The sequence below is a fragment of the Drosophila biarmipes genome, unplaced genomic scaffold (genome assembly GCF_025231255.1).
Source record: "Drosophila biarmipes strain raj3 unplaced genomic scaffold, RU_DBia_V1.1 ptg000008l, whole genome shotgun sequence".
NCBI classification, from domain to species: Eukaryota; Metazoa; Arthropoda; class Insecta; order Diptera; family Drosophilidae; genus Drosophila; species Drosophila biarmipes.
In genome coordinates, this window is record NW_026114529.1 from 5,116,622 (window position 1) to 5,137,948 (window position 21,327).

At 36.4% G+C, this 21,327-nt stretch overlaps 1 protein-coding gene across 4 annotated transcripts in view; it reads left to right on the forward strand.

The window, feature by feature from the left end:
- LOC108026758 (coiled-coil domain-containing protein 40) overlaps positions 1-21,327 on the forward strand; it is a 131,062-nt gene that overhangs the window by 73,084 nt on the left and 36,651 nt on the right. For 2 of the 4 annotated variants that reach the window (XM_044091467.2, XM_050889909.1), the window contains one exon: positions 17,448-17,592. The exons of 1 other annotated variant lie outside the window; for it this stretch is intronic. In XM_044091467.2, the coding sequence (XP_043947402.1) occupies positions 17,448-17,592 (145 nt within the window). Of the gene's footprint in view, positions 1-17,447; positions 17,593-21,327 lie in introns of those variants that run through there. One more of the 4 variants, XM_044091469.2, reaches the window with a different exon arrangement.

A 21,327-nucleotide genomic window follows, 5' to 3' on the forward strand; every position in this document is an offset into this window, starting at 1 on the left:
ACTTGAATAAGCACTTTCCCGGCACTGTAAAAGCAGTGTACTGCCTGCTGCTTTCTTTCAGCGGGATTTGCCAGTAGCCATCCTTCAGGTCCAAGCTGCTTATGTACCGTGCCTCTCTCAGCTGGTCGAGGATATAATTTATTCAAGGCATCGGGTAGGAATCCTTTATCTATTTTGCGTTGATCTGCCTGAAGTCGACGCACAGTCTCCACTTGCACCTTCCTAACCATCACGATGGGAGAGCTGCATGGGCATGAGTGCTCTATGCATCCCATTTGGAGTAGCTCGACCACCCTCGCATTGATCTCCCCTTGAACTTTCGGTTTCCTGGGGTAATATCGCTGTTTTATTGGTTTGTCGTCTTTTATCGTTATTTGATGCTCTGCCATGTTCGACGTTCCTGTCATGTTTTTGAAACTAGCTAGCTCTGCCTCCAGGAACTTCGCTGTGTCGTCATATTCGGTTTCCTGTTGTACGACTGCTACCGATAGCCTCTCCTCGAGCCACCCATTGTGTCGATTCCTGGCCGGTAGTATCACCTCGTGTCCGGCGCACCTTATCTCGGTTCCGACTTGAGTTAGAAAGTTCCATCCTAACACCAATTAATCCACCCGCCGCACCTTCCGTCTGCCAACCTAACTTGCCGCCGTGTCCTCGTAATCCTCACGAGGGCTGCCAGGTTGTCCGTCAGTTCCTTGCTTATAAAGCTGCTGTTGCCCCGGTGTCGATCATGGCCTTGTACGTGCCTCCCCCAATCGTCACCGCTTCGGACAACTGCTGCTCCTCTTCGATTAGCTTGCCCATTAGTTTGGAGAGGTAGCATCTTGCGACCCCCGCTCGCCTCTCTGCGGCTGAGGTCGCTGGGCATTTCCCGCCTGCTGGCAGCATTCGACGCTCCTGACACCTACTATCCCCCACACCCAACAGAATAGCAGGCGTTGGAGTCGACATCCTCGTGCCTAGGCTTCATGGGCATCTGCAATGTGTGTCGTTCCCCGCGACCTCTGTGTTGTGATTGGCGGTCTCCACACCGTGTTCGCTGGTTGCTTCTGTTGCTGCTGTGGTGGCGTCCATTGGCCTCCTAGTGGTGCTCCTGGTGCCTGCTGTCGTGGGACTCGTTGCGCCGGTGAAAATTGGTCCTTTCTCCGTATCTCCTGGCTATCTGTCTCCCCGCATATTCTGCACGTGACATGCGTTGGTGGTGACGACTTTGCCTTTCAGAACTTGTTTTCTTGTGCGAACGCTTCCCGCTCCTTTTTCAGTTCTTCGTATTCATCGGCTAATAGCATCAACGTGTCCAGGTCCGGCACTTTGTACGCCCTTAGAAAGATCCTTAGGATTGGGGTGCAGTTTTCCTTGATGATCTTTAAGGTGTCTCTTGCAGAATAGTTTAGTGGCCTTGTCATCGTATGCATGTCGATCATGTAGTCTTTAAATGACTCACTGAAACCCTGCTTTCGTTGCCTGACCTGATCCGACAGCCTTGTGAAGAAATCTCTCTGCAGAAAGTACAGATGGAAGCTCTCAATGAACTCTGGCCAGGTTTTCTATTGCTTATTGTTGGCAACTCCGGCATCGCTCGGGGGATCATGTCTAGGTCTAAGCCGTAGGTTTGGAGGACCATTCTACTTGTTCCAGGAACTCGAACGGTTTCTCCGCCCCGTCGAACCTGAATGACCACTCGCGGACTTGTTTAGCGACCCTTGCATAATCCGACTGGCTAGATTTAGAGGTCAGCCTACTGCAGTTATACCCGCAATAAACCCACTACGAACCCGTGAATTCTGTGCTTTCTCACTGAAATACTGGGCTGTCACGTCACAATCTACTGAGCTAGCCGCACGAATCTCGTTGCGAGTAGAAAGCAAACAAATCAGTTCGTTACAACGTTATATCATCGTCAATTGTGAGACCTGCAAGTCCATAAAAGCCCCGAACAATCCGTTAAGACCTCCCATGTGAAAACCTCCTGAATCTCAATGACTTTTTGGGTCCATACCCCCGATCACGTAGTGGCAAAGCTCTTTGTAGTCATGGACCATTTCTCCAAGTTTGTATTTGTTAAAGCAGTAAAAAAAACTTGAGGCGGGCGTCGGTGTGCAATATATGGGAGAAGAGTTGTTCCATCTGTTTGGAGTTCCGGAACTAATAGAATCGGACAATGGCTCAAAATTAAGGACAGAGTTCTTTCAAAAGTTGGTGAAAGATTACAGGACTATTCATAAACTCACAACCATTCATTCATGTCAAGCAAATGCATCAGAGCGAGAGAATTGATTGGTAATTGCGGATATTCGCTATTATATTATTATATACTAGCCAAAAAGATTGGGATGCGAATCTAAGTAGCATTTGCTGCGCCTGAAGGTCTTCCACACCTCCCTATTATATGGTATTTGGCCAACACATGGTGACATCATGAGTAACTTACTCGTTGTAAGGATCGCTACAATCATTTCAAGACAGAGGAGTTGCGTTCACTAGGGAAGATTCGTTGGACTTAGCTTATAACAAGGCGTTGAAGCTAGCAGAAAAGTAAGATAGCCGTACCAATGGTCAGGACATTTTTCGATTTTGTAGCGAATACCTGAATAGAAAACAGCTGATCGCAAGCTTTCCTGAGCCACCTAAAGGAGGATAATGGTATTTGTTGGCGTGAGAGGTAATCTACGATAGGTACAACTGCATTTGCATTTAATAGCAATTTCGGTTGTGACAATGGTATTAGTGTTGGTTGGGATACCGATTTTAGTTGACAACTGTGGACGTGAGGTTTATTCGTAAGTGAAAAACGGGATTTTAACGAGATTTTCGACTATTAATTCCCCTTTCGTAACCGAATAGGTACACTCGACATTTTAAGTATTCCCTGCGCGGCGGCGGCAATTACAATTACATCAGCAATCATTGCTTCCCCAAAAAGTTCAGTCCACCGTCTTCAAGCAGTATCTTCGAGTTTATTTGTGCGGCCCATAAGAGGAGGGATCAAGATTTATTTTAACCAGTTGATCTACGTCGGGAATGTGGCAGTAAATGTCCGCATGGCTTTAGGTGGCCGAATAGCTTAAATGGAGATGTTTTCCTTTTTATTTATTTCTGGCTGTCGGAACGTTATATACCCTTGAAAATGTGTTAATGCAAGCTCAAGATAAGTATAGTGGTCCGAGATGCATGTCACAGTGTAGTGCAAGATTGCCGTTGTGGCCCAGCAGACGCCTGCGTGTAACATCATTTAAACTAAAAGACCCTGAAATTACAAAATAAAAATGTGCAGCCAAATCAGTGACTTGTACAAACAAATAGCAGACGAAAAACGGATCATAAGTTTAGAATTTAATTTAAACTTTAACTCTGATGCAATATACGACACTTTTTGATTAAACGAAAAAGTAATGGAAACATAGACAATCGAGAAAGAAAATTAATTAAAATTAGAGCGCTAACGAATAGTTGTCAAATTAAATAAAAGTTGAAATTTAAAATAAATCTAGAAGTAAAAGGGAAATCCAAACATGCAGAAATTAAATTCAAATTAGGTTATCTATATTATTATATTATACTTTATGAAGTTATACAAGTTCACATAGCCAAAAAAGATTTTTTTTTATTATATTATTTTTATCTTTTATATTTAGAAAATAAAAACAAATTATTTTTAGCCCCATGCTGACCCGAAAGCCACCTTAGCTGACTTTTTCTAATGGTGCCTGTTTGAGATTATATTCGGAATATTGACATGTCCAAGGAAGGGAGGGCTAAAAATTCTTTTCTTTCTGTCCGTTTGTCATGCTATCTCTATATCCGGCCGACATTCGCTCGTTGTTTTGTTTTAGCACGCAAGAAAATTTAATTGTTCATCTCTGCTTTGTTTAAACATGGACAAGATTTTGGTTACCATCTACACTAGTTCGTGTTTACAATTTAATCCTTTCATAATCCTAAGTAATTTCGTTTCCACTGCCCCATTAGGAATTTAATAGATTTTGACTTTGAAGATTATTCAGAGATTTACAATTTTTTAGGGTGGTAGTGTTCTATCATTGCCTATAGAAAAGTAAAAGAAAATAAAAAAAGAATTTTAAAATTTATTACAAAAGGAATATAGAAAATCTAAACAATAGTTCAAGCATATCAAAATTGTAAAGAAACTTAACCGACCCCTATTCCTAATTACCAAGTTGAAATAGTTCACCTTGATATTTATATTAAATAAAAACATAGTCCTAACGGGAATCGAAAAATCAAGCAGCAATCCAGTTTAAATATCAAAATATCACTGCACACGACTTCTATGTACTCATCGACAAGTAATGGAAAAATAGAAAGGTTTGATTCAACCCTATCCTAAATCATGCCGTGCCTCAAAAAAGACAACGGGAACATACACATAATATTTAATTTAAGATTTTGTAAGCCTATTTTGAGAAAACAAAAAAAGGTTTACAAATTTAAATCCCGTTTAAAAGGACTACAAAGTACTAATGTTTTTATATTGAGCTGGTTAACATCGACTAAAATGTTTTGGGACAAACTGACAAATATAATAAAATTCTTATTTCGAGAAGTCCCTCAAAAAAAAAAAATAAAATGTGCAATCCTGAAAAAATTTAAGTTTTTGGGCATATGTTTTTCTAAACAACAAACAACTATTAAATCATCCATATAATGGAATGCTTGAAAAGCTTGAAGTCCGAAAATGCAATAATTCTCTGAAATGAATTGGGAGCTATTTTTTTTTGTCAATTTTTATCTAATTCAATTTAATGGAAAAACTGACATTAAGTCAAGGCATGGAAAGAACTTAGCTTAACCTAGTTGATCCAAAAGGACATATATTCGTGGAAGTGAAAATTTATCAGACAGAAGTTTTTTGTTGATTTGACAATAGTCAACTACTAGTCGCCATTTCTTTTCGTTGGAACCCTGAAGGACTTTCTTTGTATTCTGATATAGAGAGATCAACTATATTATGTTTATTTAATTTTCCTATTTTTTTTTTGTTTGAATTTCTGGAACTTTGCTGTTTGCGCTTCAATAATTTCGTTCATTATTCTTCATTCCTAATTTTTCCTCGTAGAAATTATTTGTTGTTATTGATTCGGTTTAAAGACCGAATACGTCAGTATATTTTGCAAATGGTTCCGTTAATTCCTGTTCAAATTGAACCGAGGAAAATTTTTGGTTCCCCATGATTATAATCGGAAATTGGTTTTCATTTTAAATTCGTTATACTAAGCAATTGATCAGTGCTAGTTGTGTTAAGTAATCGGACAAATGCATTCTGTTTTGATGTGATAGTATTGGCAATGTAAATACAGGTTGAATCTCCTGATTTGGTATTATTAAAACCCGAAAACGGTTGACATTTTAGGTTTTTTATACTATTCAATTGGTATAGTACTAGCATCGTAATTACTAGATTGAATCGTGATTTTTCACGGTTAGCAGGCTATTTCTGATTCCAGCTGTGTTGGCTGCCGTATTTTAATTTAGAGTTAGCACTTATATCCCAACTTCGGAACGCGATTGGTAGGCTAAAATCACTTTTAATAATATCGCTTGGAGTTATGGTTTGTTCAAAAACATTGCCAAGATTTCAGTTATCATTCACTTTAGTTCGTGTTTACACTTTAATAAAGCTTTTTGACAATCCTCAGCAAATCCCAGAATTGAATAGATTACGACTTTGAAGATTATCCAGAGATATGCAATTTTTTAGGGTGGTAGTGTTCTATTATAGGCCATAGAGATGCAAAAGAAAATAAAATAAAGATTTTTTCGGTACGCTGAACTGAATAATAATGGACAATAAACGCTCATTCGGCTCAGCAGCAATAAAGTTTAAATATCTAAATATAAGTGCATATGATGGCTCCGTACTCATCGACAAGTAACGGACAAAAAGAAATATTTTCAGCCTATCTGTCGTGCGGTGCCTTAAAAAAGACAACGGGAGCATGACATTTGAAGACTTAATCTTTAAAGTAGTTCGGGAATATACTAAATGAATCATTCATAAGCTTATTTTTTAGAAGCAGTCCAGAAGACATTAAGCATATATTTCAGAAAAAAACAACCAGACGACCTCGAATGTTACAATCAAAATACAACCAAAACTTTTTAAGCCAGGCGATACAATTTTATTTAAAATAGATAAAAATAATATAGGAACATCATTTTTGATGGATAACCCTAGTCCTTGATTATTCCGACTCACAAATTATCTTACTCAAAACCGAATTAGCAGCTAGGCAAGACGGAACACCGAAATATTAACTGAATATATACTGTTGAGTGGCATAAGTCATTGCAACGTAGACGTGATTGGTTACTCAAGCTTGTTAGACCTCTCACCAGGTGGTTAGTCATTCCACCATATCTGGAATCCGTACATCCATAAAGGTTGTAGTACCGAGTTATACAAAAGGTCTTTATATTCAAGTCTAAAGGGAGTGCGAGCGTTGATAAGCCAATGAAGACTGCTGGCTTTTAGCTTGGCGTGTGTTCTTTTGGCTTCAATGTGCCGGCGTCATGTGAGTCTTCTGTCGAGGTGTACGCCTAGATATGTCACTTCGTTTTCTTGCGGGAGTAGACTGTTATTTAACGAAAGTGGCGAGCAGGTTTACCTGTTTAGGGTTAAAGTAACGTTCACTTGAAATCTGATTTTTTCAACATCAACCAGATGAAGAGCTAGCTGCGCAGTTGCATGCATCGAGCGGCTAAGAAAAGCTGTATTATCGCGTAACGTAGATGTTGTTAGTCGTGAGCTTGTCGGAATGTCTGCTGTGTACAGAATATATAATGTTGGCTCTAGCTCGGTATTTTAAGAAACTCCAGCACCAACAGTGAGCATTGTCTTGGTCTTGTACACTAGACCTTATATCCAAATTAAATAAAATATGGCAGTACAGTACTCTCATTTCTCGAACAATTCCTAAAGTTATCCGGCTGACCTGCTCAATTGTTCCGCGCTTTTCAAGAAATTCAAATTGCTTCCCGGAGTCTTAGGGAATTTTATGGTCATTTCGGAGTTATGTGGTCGCAGCCCGCGAATTTTTTTTATTCTTGATAATGCTAACGATTTCTTTTGTGCGAAATTCAATTGGCTCATGTTGAAGCTGAGACTCATATGTAAAGTTAGAAAAGTAAACGCTCTAGTGAAATCCTGCCACTAGATTGGAAGACATTTTTAAGGTGATTGGCAAACGTGAAATAGTGAAATCGTCAGATATAGCAGTGTTGCACCTCACAAAAAATTTTCTGTCGTAAAGGTAAGACTCTAAAAGCTTGTGGGAGTTTTAGGGGAGCATTGTCTTGATCTTGTACATTATACCTTTTGCCAGACTTAATCAAATGCTTGAGAATGATGTTTTAGCGTTTGATCTGCTCAATTGTTCCGTGCTTTTCAGGAAACCTAAATTGATGTGACGGGACTCCTTCTTAGAGTTTTAGGTATCTATTTATCCAAGTCAATACGCACTTTTCAAAGATTTTAGATAAGCATGAAAGTAGGCTTATATTTCTATACGACATGGGGATTGTGTGGTCTTTTCCCGGTTTTTTTTTTATCATTACTATAATTAACTTCATCCATCTCACTGGACAGTGGCCAAGTTTTGAGATGGCATTGAAAAGTGCAAACGGCGCAATATGGGAGCCCAACGATCATTTTAAGAGTTATGTGGACGCATCAAAATGAATTTTTCGGACTCAGTAGATTTTTAATGATGTTAACGATTTGGTTTGGGCGAAATTCAATCGGCTCATGGTGAAGGGACTTCTAATAGGCATTACGGTTTCTTTGCGTGAACTCAGCATAGTAAGTTTTTTGTAATAGAGGCCGAGCTGTTCGATTTATAGATTTGTCTTCTTTTGAATGCATTGTGTATTTATCTTTTGAGGTGTTGAAGATCGATCTGCAGAGACGAGTGCAGACTCCAGTGAATTAACAAAGCTGTCTACGTCGGTTTCATCGTTGAGATGAGGGCTTAGCTCAATGTGTGTGTTTCTGTACTTAACCCAATTAGTTTTCTGTGAGGTCAATTTTAATGATTGTTCCATTGTTCCTACAGTCGAGAAGAAGACTTCAGGGATTGATCTGGAGGCTATCAACGTTTTATTTTGGGTGCGGGCAGTATTTCCTTTCTGGAGGATGCGGATTTTTAGCTCCTTAAAACAACCTCTATAGTTAGCAGTGTGAATGCCACCACAGTTTCTGCGCTTTTTCGAAGTTCAGTCATCTTTGCTCGCTGGGCAGTGTGCGGAGCTATGAAGCTCTCCATAAACTACTAACACCGGGCGCAGTTTATAATATGACCTTGTATGGCCATATTATTGGCAGTTCGCACATTGTCCCGGGCCATTGTGTTTGTGCGGTTCCTCTACGGTAATTTGGTGGTGCAGCAGGAACTGATTTTATATAGGGTACACTTTGTATTTCTTTAGGGGCTTACTTTCTGGTTCGAGCACAACCTTAAAGAGTGACTGTGGAGTTCTCTTCCTGTTAAGGATTTTGAAAACTGTCTTAGCGCTAAATCCTTTCTCTTGTAGCGCCTTTGTTATACATGGAGTGGTTTTTTTTTCTCGTATATAATTATTTGATTTAGCATCGCATGTGAACAGCTGTGTTTACTTTTGTGCTCCGAGTTTTTGTCTTTTTCTGTGATTTTGTGCGAGTGTTCTGTGTGTATTTATTTACAAAGCTTAGCCTCACAATTGCGTTAGTAGTTTTAAATGGATCTCCCAATAAACGGGTACGTGTTTATAGTTTTTTTAACATTTCTATTAGATTTCTTTAATCTCTCAGCTTTGTTTGTGTACGCTCTCTAATGTTACATATTTGCATAAAGCTAAGATCGCCCGGCTATGTCGGCAGAGACGCCAGCAGAGCCGCGGTCGACGCTTATGTATAATTGTGTATATACGAGTATATGAGAGAAGGATGTTCACTTAGCTGTCGGAGCGGTCGCACAAATCAAATATGCTGACACTGCAGTTCGAGGGCGGTCATATAACCGAGAATTTGGGGGCTGCTTGGTTTCTATATTTGTGTTTTGTTATTGTGGCGAATTTCAAAAATGCCAAAGACTGAGTACTTTTGAAAAATAACGTAATTATATAAACTATAAACTATATAATTATAAAAACAATTATTAATTTTTTTTTCGAATCAGAAAGTATTATTTTGAAACAAAAGTAACATTTATATATATTTTTATTTTATTTTTTTCATTAGCGTCACTTGTGAACATCTGTGTTTACTTTTGTGCTCCGAGTTTTTGTCTTTCTCAGTGATTTTGTGCGAGTGTTTCCTGTATATTTATTTACAAAGATTAGCCTAACAATTTCGTTAGTAATTTTAAAAAGATCTCCCAGTTAACGGGTACGTGTTAATAGTTATTTTAACATTTCTATTAGATTTGTTTAATCTCATAGCTTTGTTTGTGTAACTTACGCTCCTAAACTTGCTAAAACTCTTTTATTCCCTCTCAATCTCCCTCGCTTTATTTTATAACTGTAATCTGCTCTCTATGAACCTGCTGAATTTCTAGTAGACTTTTTCGGTGCTATTTTTGAAACTCTCTCACTCTCTCTCTTGCTTGATTAACATTGTATTTGTTCGTGCTGAGTCGATAGAATATTTTTTCTCTCCTGCTTTCATACGTTTTGATAAATTTTATTTTTTTTCTTATTTTTTTTTTTGTGTTTTGTGCCTTTGTGATTTTTAATTTTATCCCAGTGACAAAATTACTTTAAGATATATTTGATATTTTATTTCATTTCTCATTTGTTTGTCTTATAATAGCCCTTGTCTGTTCCAAAAAAAAAACTGCACACTTGCGTCTTCAACAAAAGACCCCTTTATTTTTTGCTGGCTCTACGATTCGATGATGCATGTCAAATGTGCAGGATACACAGGCAGAGTAAAAGGTTTTATAGATCTTAACTCTGGTCTTATGTGGTCATGTGGTTCCTGCAAGGAAATGGTGGTTGAGATGAGCGGCTTTATGAAGAAGACTCTATACAGCCTATTGAATATCTCGGGTGCTTTTTGGCAACTCAATGAGCGGTTCAATACCGTCTGTGCCCAGTTCAATAATAAAAAATTATTAACCGAGTCGCCTAAGCGAAAAAAAGCCAGCTTAACCGCCGTTAATACGACTATGGAATCCAACCCAAATCCGAACTTGTTAGCAACAGTTCCTGTTGACACGGAGGAAAACGAACCAACTGTGCGTATGGATACAGCTAGCTCGAGTGAAGTCCATGTTTCCGGAATATAAGCTTCTGTACTGGCTAAGTCAAAGAAATCGGTGCCGACCATACCTATAGGTATAGTAGGCACAGTTTCTGAAAAATTCTCATCCGAAGATATTGCAGTTGAACAATTTCGATTTTCATAAGGTCGTAGGATATCGTCTTTTAAAATATTTGCTTCGCCTAATGTTTTTTATGTTTTACTTTTTGAAAGCTTTTGGCTTAATGATGGTTTAGTAATTAAAGAATTTCTTCCAAATAAACCGAGAACAAATAAAAAGCCCTCCACTGTGCCAAAAAAATAAAAAGTTTGATTTTCGCGTATCATAATTTTAGGGAACTAAATATGAAGTTGCTCAAGCTTTATGCTGACCCTTCTGCACTTACTGGAGATATTTTGGCTTGACAGGAACTAGAGATATTGTTACCTCTAGCCGAACGTCCGAGAGAATCACTCTCATATCCCAAATGAAATTGAATTTGTTAGTCTAAAAGTTTCTTTGCAAGCTTTATCTTTCTTTGTTACATGTTCATATATTCCACCTAGCTCTGATTTTACTGACAATTTGCCTCTTCTGCTCTGATACCCTCTCTCTGGACAGACTTGTACAATTGTACAGACATTGAAAGCGCCACTGAACTATTCTATACAGTGTTAAATACGTTTTTTAATGAATGCGTACCTAAAAGGTTTCTTTTAAACCTAAACAGGCCTGCTTGGCTTACCAATGCGCTTTTACCCTAATAGGGAAAATTGTATTTTTTCCCCTGTAATCACCGAAAGCTCTCTCTTAAGGGATTTAGCAACAACAACGCAAACTTATTCTTCAGGTCCAGATTGGCTTCCTGGAAGTGTGCTTAAGTTTTGTGCCTCAACCATTAAACCGATTCTTAAACTTTTTAAATTGTCTATTTTATCATCAGTTTTTTCTTCTATCTCTTTTACTCTTTTATTTTTCAAATCCATAAAAAAGGTGTGAGGGCGGATGCCCAAAATTATAGAGATATTTCTAAATTATCGGCAATTCCTAAAGCATTTGAACGTATTATCACTTTTCATTTGCAACATTTATGTTCCTCGCTTAGATCACCGTGTCAGCATGGTTTTGTTAAGCGAAGATCTACCTTCTTGAATTGTCATCTATTGTAATAAATGGGTTTAAGAAAAAAATGCAGACTGACTCCGTTAACCACTCACTTCTTTTAGGACTCAGAGTGTTATATTCAAGAATGCTGTTTCAAAATTGATCGACGTGACATTTGGAGTGCCTCAGGGTAGTCATTTGGGCCCTTTGCTGTTTACTTTGTTTCTTAACGATCTTCCCTCAATCATAACACATTCTCGAGTACTAAGGTACGCTGATGATGTTAAGCTTTGTTTATTATTAAATTATATAGCGTTGGGACTTAACTTACAGTCAGATATTAATTGTTTTCATGGATGGTGTGAGTACAACATCTTAAAGTTAAACTGCCTTAAATACAATGTCATGACTTTTTATAGGGGTACTCCTATGTTTATCAGTTACTTCCTTAAAAATACGCCACTTGACCGTATATATTCAGTTAACGATTAAGGTGTTTTTCTAAACTTAAATTTGACTGCCATTTAATGTCCTAAAATATCGGTTTGCGCTTAACTGTATATCTCCATTTCCCTTTTGCTCCCTTAAGCTGAGTAATGTTCTTCCTTATTTTTTAAATTAGTATTTACCAATGTACTTCAAAGACTTAAAAACCTTACATCGAACACTTTTAAAATGTATGAAAAATCGGTTAAGTCATCTTTTTTGAAGTATGTGGGGTTCTCGAACGGATTTTAATGTTCTCAACAGTCATTGCTATGATCTGTTTCAAATGATCTGTAACAGTTTTAAAACTTCGTTAATGCCAGGCGTAAGTCATCGGCATTGCCTTCATCGGTACAAATTCTAACTACCCTAATCTCTTAAATAGTTCAAATTGTATTTTGACTTTGCCAAAAATCGATAACTTATTCTCAGATGTGTGCATAAGTTTTGTGCGTCAACCATTTGTAAACCTATTCTTAAACTTTTTAATTAGTCTATTTCATCATCAGTTCAGTGCTAAGGAGGATGCCTAGAATTCTTAATTGTCGGCCATTCCTAAAGTATTTGAACGTATTATATTTTTTTATTTGCAACATTTATGTTCCTCGCTGGTATCACCGTGTCAGCATGGTCTTCTTAAGCGAAGATCGACCACCACCAACCTTCTTGAATTGTCATGTATTGTAATAAATGGATTTTAAAAAAAATGCACAGTAACATTATATACAGATTTTAGTAAGTCCTTTGACTCTTTTATTGAAATTTAATCAGCTTAGGTTTCCTGGTAATCTATTAACAATATTGTATCAGAGGGTTATATTCAAGAATGCTGTTTTAAAATTAATTTGCGTGACATCTGGAGTGCCATTTGGGCCCTTTGCTGTTTACTTTGTTTATTAACGATCTTCCCTATATCATAGCAAATTCTCATGTACTAATGTAAGCCGATGATGTTAAGCTTTGTTTGTCATATATTGATATAGCGTCGGGATTTAACTTATAGTCAAATTTTGATTGTTTTTATGGATGGTGTGAGTACAACCCTTTAATCATGAACTTCCCACGTTTATCAGTTACTTTCTGAAAAATACGTAACTCGACCGTATTTATTCAGTTAACGATTTATGTATTCTTCTGGACAGTTACAAAGTACAACCTTTTAAATTTGAACTGCCTAAAATGCAACGTTATGACTTTTTATAGGGGTACTCCTACGTTTATCAGTTACTTTCTTAAAAATGCGCCACTTGACCGTATTTATTTAACGATTTATGTGTTCTTCTTGACCCTAAACTTTAATTTGACTGCCAATTTATGTCCACTGCTAACAAAGCCATGAGTGTTCTTGGGTTTATAAAGCGTAGTTCTTAAGAATTTGATGATCCTTATACGATCAAATTATTATCGGTTTGGAGTCCACAATATCAAGTGCTCATCGACCGTATTGAGTCGGTACAAAACAAATTTATTTTAATTGGTCTTCGTTTGAACTGGGATCAAAACGTAAGGCTAACTTCCTACCAGAGTAGATTACAATTGCTTAATTTACCTACACTTGTAAGTCGTAGAACAATGCTTGGTACTATTTTTATACAAAATCTTATAAGAGGTGACATTGATTCTGCAGATTTTTTAAACCGCCTAACATTCAATGATCCTGTTAGGCTAACATGAAATTATTATCCTCTAAATTTGCCAGGATGTACATCAAATTTTTGTCTGCACGAGCTCTATCATCACGGGCTATTTTGCGCTGAGAATTTAGAGGGCTCAGCTTCCTTTTGATTTGGATGTAGCGATCCATACCACTCTGCACACCCGGCTTTGTATGTTCATTGTTTTTGTTCTATTATTCGGGCAGCGCAGCGGCAGACGTATTAATGTCTGCGTCGGTAAACGCGCTGTCGATACAGTTGCGGTTGTTGTTGTTACGGTTGACGTTGGCAGAAATTTCGGGACTGTTACTGCGGTCTTTGGCTGCAGAGACATCGATAGCGAACTTCGTTTGGAGTCATTGTTATTGTTATGTTTTATATTAAATAATTAATTAATTAATCAATATAAACATTAGCGATTTCATCGCAGAGAGCGTCTTTTCGCGTTGTTGTAAATTTATTCAAGCAGTCAATGCACTTTTATGATTTTATGGAATACTTTTCCCGGAACCCAATAAATACACGTCTGCATGCGACGACGGTTTAAATTAAACTAATCATGAGAAATCATATCGTTAAGTATATTATAAAGGAAAAACTAAAGGAGAGAGGCAATTGTCAAGTATAAGATCTAATTGTCTGTTAATGAATTTCGCATAAAGCTTACTTGCTGTTATTCTATACGACCATCATGGAAGGATAGAGGTAAAGCAACAAGTGAGTCAGTAGGAGGAGACCAAAGTATATCAGGATGAATAAAGTCACCCAAAACTTTTAAAAGGGGCCTAATAGAAAGAAGGCATAAAACAGATTTTATTGCACGCAGATGGTGCAGAAGTGGCTTCATCTGTGGTTCGTAGCGACATAAGGGTGGCGCCATCTAGGATTCGTGCGAGAAGATATTCTGTGGCAGTTTTCGGGTTAATTGAGAGCAACAGGGGCAAGAGTCAGGCTTTTTCGGGTCGAGTATTTAACTATATATATTTATACAAGTGAGCGAGTGACTAGCATAAGTCTGTTTAACGTTTTGGACCACCGGACCGCAGTTAAGAGCGATTTGTAGAAGAAATCAGAATCTTCGGGGTTCAGAGAATAACGTTAGGCGTATTTGGCAGCTATTAGCGCGTATATAAAAGCGCATACGCTGCCACTGTTTAATCGAGCGAAGCCTGTGAAAGGCATCTTCAAATCGAAGACCGTCAAGCCGCTGGAAAAACTCGGTCGAGGAACTAGCAAAAATCTGAGCTCAGAGCACACTCAAGAGCATAATTCTTTGGGAGCTGAAATAAGGGCTCAACACAAATAACCATTTATTATGCTTCTTCTTATTCGAAAGCTATTTTTTGTCCCGATCTGAAAGAGAGCGACAAGCCAGTATCTTGTTAAGACTAAGGCGCGGTCGGTCGCCCAGCCTAAAAACTAAGATAAAAATTAAAAAGGGGGAAGGAGTGAGCTGGAAAAGTTAGCCCTCTATCAGTATTCTGATCCCGACAGGTAAGAAGCATTGATGGAAAGATGGTATATCGGTTTATGGCAAAGCAGCTTAAAGGCGAGAGGGCGGAGTCGCCATCCAATTTTTTTAAGAGTGTGTATATCGGTTGTGAAATCTATAGCGCTTTCCTCGACAGATGTTCCTGCAAGCGGTAAGTGCCTTTATTTTTGTTCTTAATTGATGGGGAAAAACCCAAGCCGGTATAAAGAAAAATAAATATAATCACACCGCATCCAAGTGCTCTGTAATTAAGCAGAAATTTGTTATTAAAGTTAAATTTTTATCACAACAAAAAGAATAACGTTCCCAAAGTTTTGTAATGGTTTTATTATTAATTTAAAGCTTTATTATATGCGTTTAAAAATATGTTTTCCTCACTTAATCGTACCCATATTTAAATAATATAATCCTTCATATAATCCTTGTCCAGCACGCAAAATTAGATTTTGATTACCATAGGTAATAGGCACTTCATGGGGTCAAGCATTTTTATCCACTTCCGCAGAAGACAAGCTGCCAGCCGATTTTATACGCGTGTGCTTGATTTCCATGTGGAAACTTGAACACTAACAAATATAAATTTAAATAAAGGTTGAATTCTCTCGGTAACGATATCTCTGGTTTCCCCCAAGTTTTCTGTAAAAGACAACATATCTTAGTAAATGCAGAGAAGTGAGCATAAGGCTGGGGTAGCTTCATATTTTGTCCCCTAACATTTTGCTAACCCAAAAAAAAACGTTGTAATTATTTGTGTCATTGGAATAAAAATAGGACGATTTGTTATTGGCTTATTGAGAATAATTCTTATATCCATGCAGAGGGTATAATGATTTCATTCAGAAGTTTGCAACGCAGTGAAGAGGATGTTTCCGAACCTATAAAGTATATACATTTTTGATCAGCATCACTAGAATCGATCTAGCCATGTCTGTCCGTCCGTCTGTCCATCCATTTCTAGGCAAACTTGTTTCTCACTTTTAAAACTATCGGGCTGAAACTTTCCTAAAAGTCTTCTTTCTCTTGCAGGTTGTATATAAGTCATAACCAGCCGGATCGGTCAACTATATTTTATTGCTCCCATAGGAATAATAAACAATATTAAAAAAGTGTACATATCTATTTTTTTAACATATAACATCCTACGCTTGAAAATAGCATTTCGGCTTGGCGAAGCTAACTTCTTTTCTTGTTTTTCATTTAATTTTCATCATCATCATCAAAGCCAAAAACTTTCAAAAATATATTCATTAAACACATCTGGCGGAGCAAATTTTTTAAAAGACGATATCCAACAAGCGTATTTAAATCGAAATTGTTCAACTGTCATATTCTCGGATGGAAATTTATGTATGTAAATCTATAAACAATTTAATGTTTCCGTTTTGGAACAAGTGACAGTTAAAATTTTGCACTAGCAGCCACAAAAAAAAAGAGAGAGATAGACCAAGAGAATAACACACAAGCAGTCAACCAAAACCTCAGCTCAGAGGGAGTGTAAATTACGTCAGAAGAGAGAGAGGGGAATAAAAGAGTTTTAGCAAGTCTAGAGAAATTGAATACGCTAATAAAGCAAAGAGATTAAAACAAATCTATTTGAAATAAAAAAAAATTTATAAATACGTACCCGTATACTAGGAGATCTATTTAAGGCTAAGCTTTCTACAATTAAAAGAAATCGTGTAAAAGAATGCGTGTAAAATGAGTACATTTATTTTTCAGAACTTTTGTATGTTTAAGGTTCGGTCGATACTATTTTTTACCTAATTAAGAGTTTTTTTTTATCCCAATTAACTTTAAAGAATTTTCATTTGAATTTACACAACTGTGTATATAAAGTGTCACTTGTTCTTCACGCTTGGAAAATGAGAAATCATGCGAAATTCATAGGGTGATTCACTAGTGAAACTTTATTTTTTGAATTGAAAGGTTGTGAGACAAAGCTAAGCGAAATAAATGAATAGCAAGACCGGTATTTACATATTAGCCATGGTATTACCTCAGTTCACAAAGTTGTAGACGGGTTATAAAATTATAAGGGTTATAAAATTATAAGTAATGCGCTTGTAATGAAAGAGTTGTTTGAATCCAAAAATAAAATGTCGAGAGAATTACACTATAAAAATGGTACGAGTTTACACAAACAGGGATTTTTAAGTTGATCTATCCAAGTCGTCTCTCCGTCTGTTCGCAGCAACGCCCGAAAACCGAGCAAAATTGTGTCTTTAAAATAATAATCAATTAATACATTTTAAACAAATTGTTTTGGGCTCCTTAATATCTATTGGTTGATCTAAAAAAAGGTTTGCCACGTAGAGTGTAACACCCATTGATATAGCGGATGGGTAAAGCTTTTCTAAATGTATATGTGCATATTCTTTGCTTCCATAAGCTGAGTTACAAGTATAATAGTCGAGGCACTTGACTAAAGCGTCTTTCCTAATTTTTTTAAAAAATTTTTATCATTTCTTTCAGATTAAACAAATTGAAAAAACTATTCATGCAGGGGAGCTGCAAATTCGTGAGCATCAACAGTTTTGGATAATGTTGCAAAATCACTTTGTTAATCTGTCCCAAAAAAGAAATGACCAGCTAAATGAAATTCAAGTTACTCGAAAACGTAAGTGCACCCTCTAAAGAATAAAAAATAAATAACCAAATTCCGTTTTCAATGGTAATCTATAAAACTTTATGCAAAAAATATTCATTTGTATACCAAACAATTTAAAAACAATCATGGTGATTGAAATAAGAACTGAGCAGCGCTTACCACTTTGAAAATGAAGTCAAAGACGGACATGTATAGTTTTTAACAAATCTTTTTACTTCCAAGCTCATAAGTATATACTTTTTTAATTTTGAAAATTATGAAAAAAAAAGGTTTTATCTTTTAAATTGAACCATTTTGCACTCAAAACACTTGAGAATTTAAAGGCAGAAAGTATCTGTTTTGCCTACAGTTTTTATGCTAGAAAAAACTCTTTAACTGAAATGCATTGGTCTACCAATACCTTGATCTAGATTCAGCTGAGTAACGGGTATCCGGTATTCGGGAAACTCGACTACAGTGTTCTTCCTTGTTTTTTTATAATTTGGTTGTACTTATTGATTAAATGTTAAGATACGTCCATTTGAGCGATAACTTTCTTTTTTTCATACTCAAATTTTTCCTACATTGTCACCTTCAAAAAATTATTAAAAATATAATCAAAATGATTTTTTAATAATTATTTTGTACTTTTAAAATTCTTTTGTATAAACTTTTGCATCAAAAAATGTAAGTTTCCAGAATTAGGAAAAAAATTTAAAAAGTAGATTTACACAAATTCGCCAAAAAAATAAAAAAGTAAGTTCATCCCATTTTGCGACTATCTTGAGTAATTTTCTTAATATATTTTTAAGGTTTGATTATTGGTCATTGAATTCGAGACAGGGCAGTCCGTAAAGAGCAGTGAATTAAAATTGAGTTCGACCTATAATTATGTAATAGTGGTTTAAATGTATGAGAACAGGCTTTGGAATTTTTTTTTCTATGAATCCGCTGGACTTACTAAGCGCAATGGTAATAATTCAAAATCAGAATACAACAATAAGAGCTTATTGATTCTCAACATCAACTCAAAAGATAGTGATTCAAACTGTAGTAGAAATGGTCATATTAAATGAAAAGCCAAGACAAAACAATAATTGTAATAGATAAAAAAGGATAATAATTTAAAGTTTGAAAAAGATAGTAATCAAAATAAAAATTCTAATATTTATTTTAATCAGAACAAAAATAATTTCTGAATCCCTGTCCAACACTTCTGACAAAAATAAGGTCATTTGTTTAAATAAATTATGTTATACTTGTGTACTTGTATATTTACCTTTTCTAACTGTGTAAAGCCCTTTGCGGGATTTTTATTGGCACAAAACCATTTATCAGAAATCAGGGTTTTCTGTTGTAAAACTTTTAGAAAATCTTAAAAATTTACGTATTTTAAACGTGTATCAACGCCTAACATCTTGCGCTTAAGGTAGCACTGACGTGACTTTCTTATTTTAAAAAATATCAGTCTTATTAATAAATTAAAATGTGTCGCAAAGCACAACTTAAACTGCCTGCAACAAGTATTTTTCTTTTTTCTGTTTCTTTCTAAACTTTAGAGGAGAGACGTAAAAAAAAGAATCGGCCGAAGGTTTTCTCTTTGAGCGCCGAGGGTAGGCAAATTATGAGACACAGAAAGAGAGGAATCTCCGAAGATCTGCCTCTCCTTGTTGCACGTTTTTCAGCGCTCTTCTACGCTGCGCATATCTGCTAACGCCAATAGCGGGTTACAGCTTTCGACAGAAAAACAAAAAAGCTTTTTGCCATCCGACATGTCACGGCGAGACTACTGCAGAACTAAAGCGAGGGACAACCGTCGACATTTTATCATGTCACCTTTAGGTAACGGAACCAGAATTTTCTAGATTGCGTTGTAAAACCTATAAAACATCTAAAAAGAAAAGGGACGTACTTTAAACATTAGTCAACGCACAACATCTTGCACTTCATGTTTTCTCCCAGAGCGCCTCTCTTTGTTGCACACTTTCACTTTTGTCGGCACTCTTCTACGCGGTTCTGCTAACGTCGATAGCGGCATAGAGTTTTAGGCACAAAATCACTAAAAAAAGAGTAAAACCGCAGTGTGCGTTGGAAGAATGTGGCCGCTCGAAATGCCGCAATATCGGCCGATAAGTTAAGCCGGCCCTTAGTTTGTAATATTTTATGTTTCCTTATATTTTATTTTGATAATTAGAAGTATAGCATCGATTTAGCTTGTGAACAGCTATGTTTACTTTTGTGCTCTGAGTTTTTGTCTTTAGTGATTTTGTGCGAGTGTTTTTGTGTTCATTTACTTAGCTTAACCTAATAATTGTTTTGGAAGTTTTAAGTAAATCTCCCATTAAACGGGTTTAGAGTTATTTTAACATTTTTATTTATTGCCATTACCTCTAGGGTAACATCTGAAAGAATTTTTATTCCTGTCCCAGATAAAATTAAATTTCTAAGTGTGAAAGTTTTCTTGCAATCTTTATCCATTTTTGTTACATTTTCATATATTCCACTGATCTAGAAATTTATGAGCACCATCTTTCTGCAATAAAATTTGTTCTATCCCTTCATTCTAACAGAGATCTATTGATTGTTTTGGGTAACTTTAATCTACCTTAAATTTCTTTGGCTCTTGCTACTGAGTCACTTGTCGCTATAACTTTATCCCCCCATGATTTTATGGATGGCCTTTTTGAATTATCGTTACAACAAGTAAGCTGTAAGTACAAAAATCTTTAATGGTTAATTAGACAATTAGATATTGTCAGTATGTAGAATTGACGCTCTTGTTGTACCTGAAGACCGATATTGTCCAACTATGAAATTGACAATTTGGGACCCCTGCTCTGATACCCTCTCCCCTTTAGTTTCTTCAACTAAAATGAGATTTTTTCGTAAATGTGATTATAATAAACTTAACGATATGTTTTCTCATTATAATTGCACAGACTTGTACATTTGTACAGATATTGAAAGTCCCACTGAACCATTCTATACGGTGTTAAATAGTTTTGATAGTTTTTGTTTGGTAGTTTTCTTTCAAACCTAAACATGCCTTCTCGGTATATCAATCCGCTTCAAAGACTTACAAACCTTGAATCTAACACTTATAAAAAGTATAAAAAATCGGGTAGACCAGCAGATTTTTCGAAATATTTGGTGGCTCGAACGGATTTTAATGTTCTCGACAGTCATTGCTATTCTATGTATCTAAATCTAAGTAAATTTTAATTTTCAAAGGATCCGAAACTGTTTTACAACTTTTTTTTATGTAGAATAGTCGCTCTTGTTGTACCTGAAGACCGATACCATCCAACTATGGAACTGCAATTTGCCTCCTGTGCTCTGATATCCTCCCTCCTTTAGTATCTCCAACTAAAATGAGATGTTTTCGTAAATGTGACTATAATAAACTTAACGATATGATCTCATTATAATTTTACAGACTTGTTCAATTGTACAGACATTGAAAGTGCCACTGAACTATTCTATATATGTAGTGTTAAATACTTTTTTTAATGAATGCGTTCAAACCTAAACATGCCTCCTTGGCTTACCAATGTACTTCAAAGAATTAAAAACCTTACATCGAACACTTTTAAAATGTGTAAAAAATCGGTAAAGTCAACTTTTTTGAAGTATTTGGGGTCTCGAACGGATTTTAATGTTCTCAATAGTCATTGCTATGATCTGTTTCAAATGATCTGTAACAGTTTTAAAACTTCGTTAATGCCAGGCGTAAGTCATCGGCATTGCCTTCATCGGTACAAATTC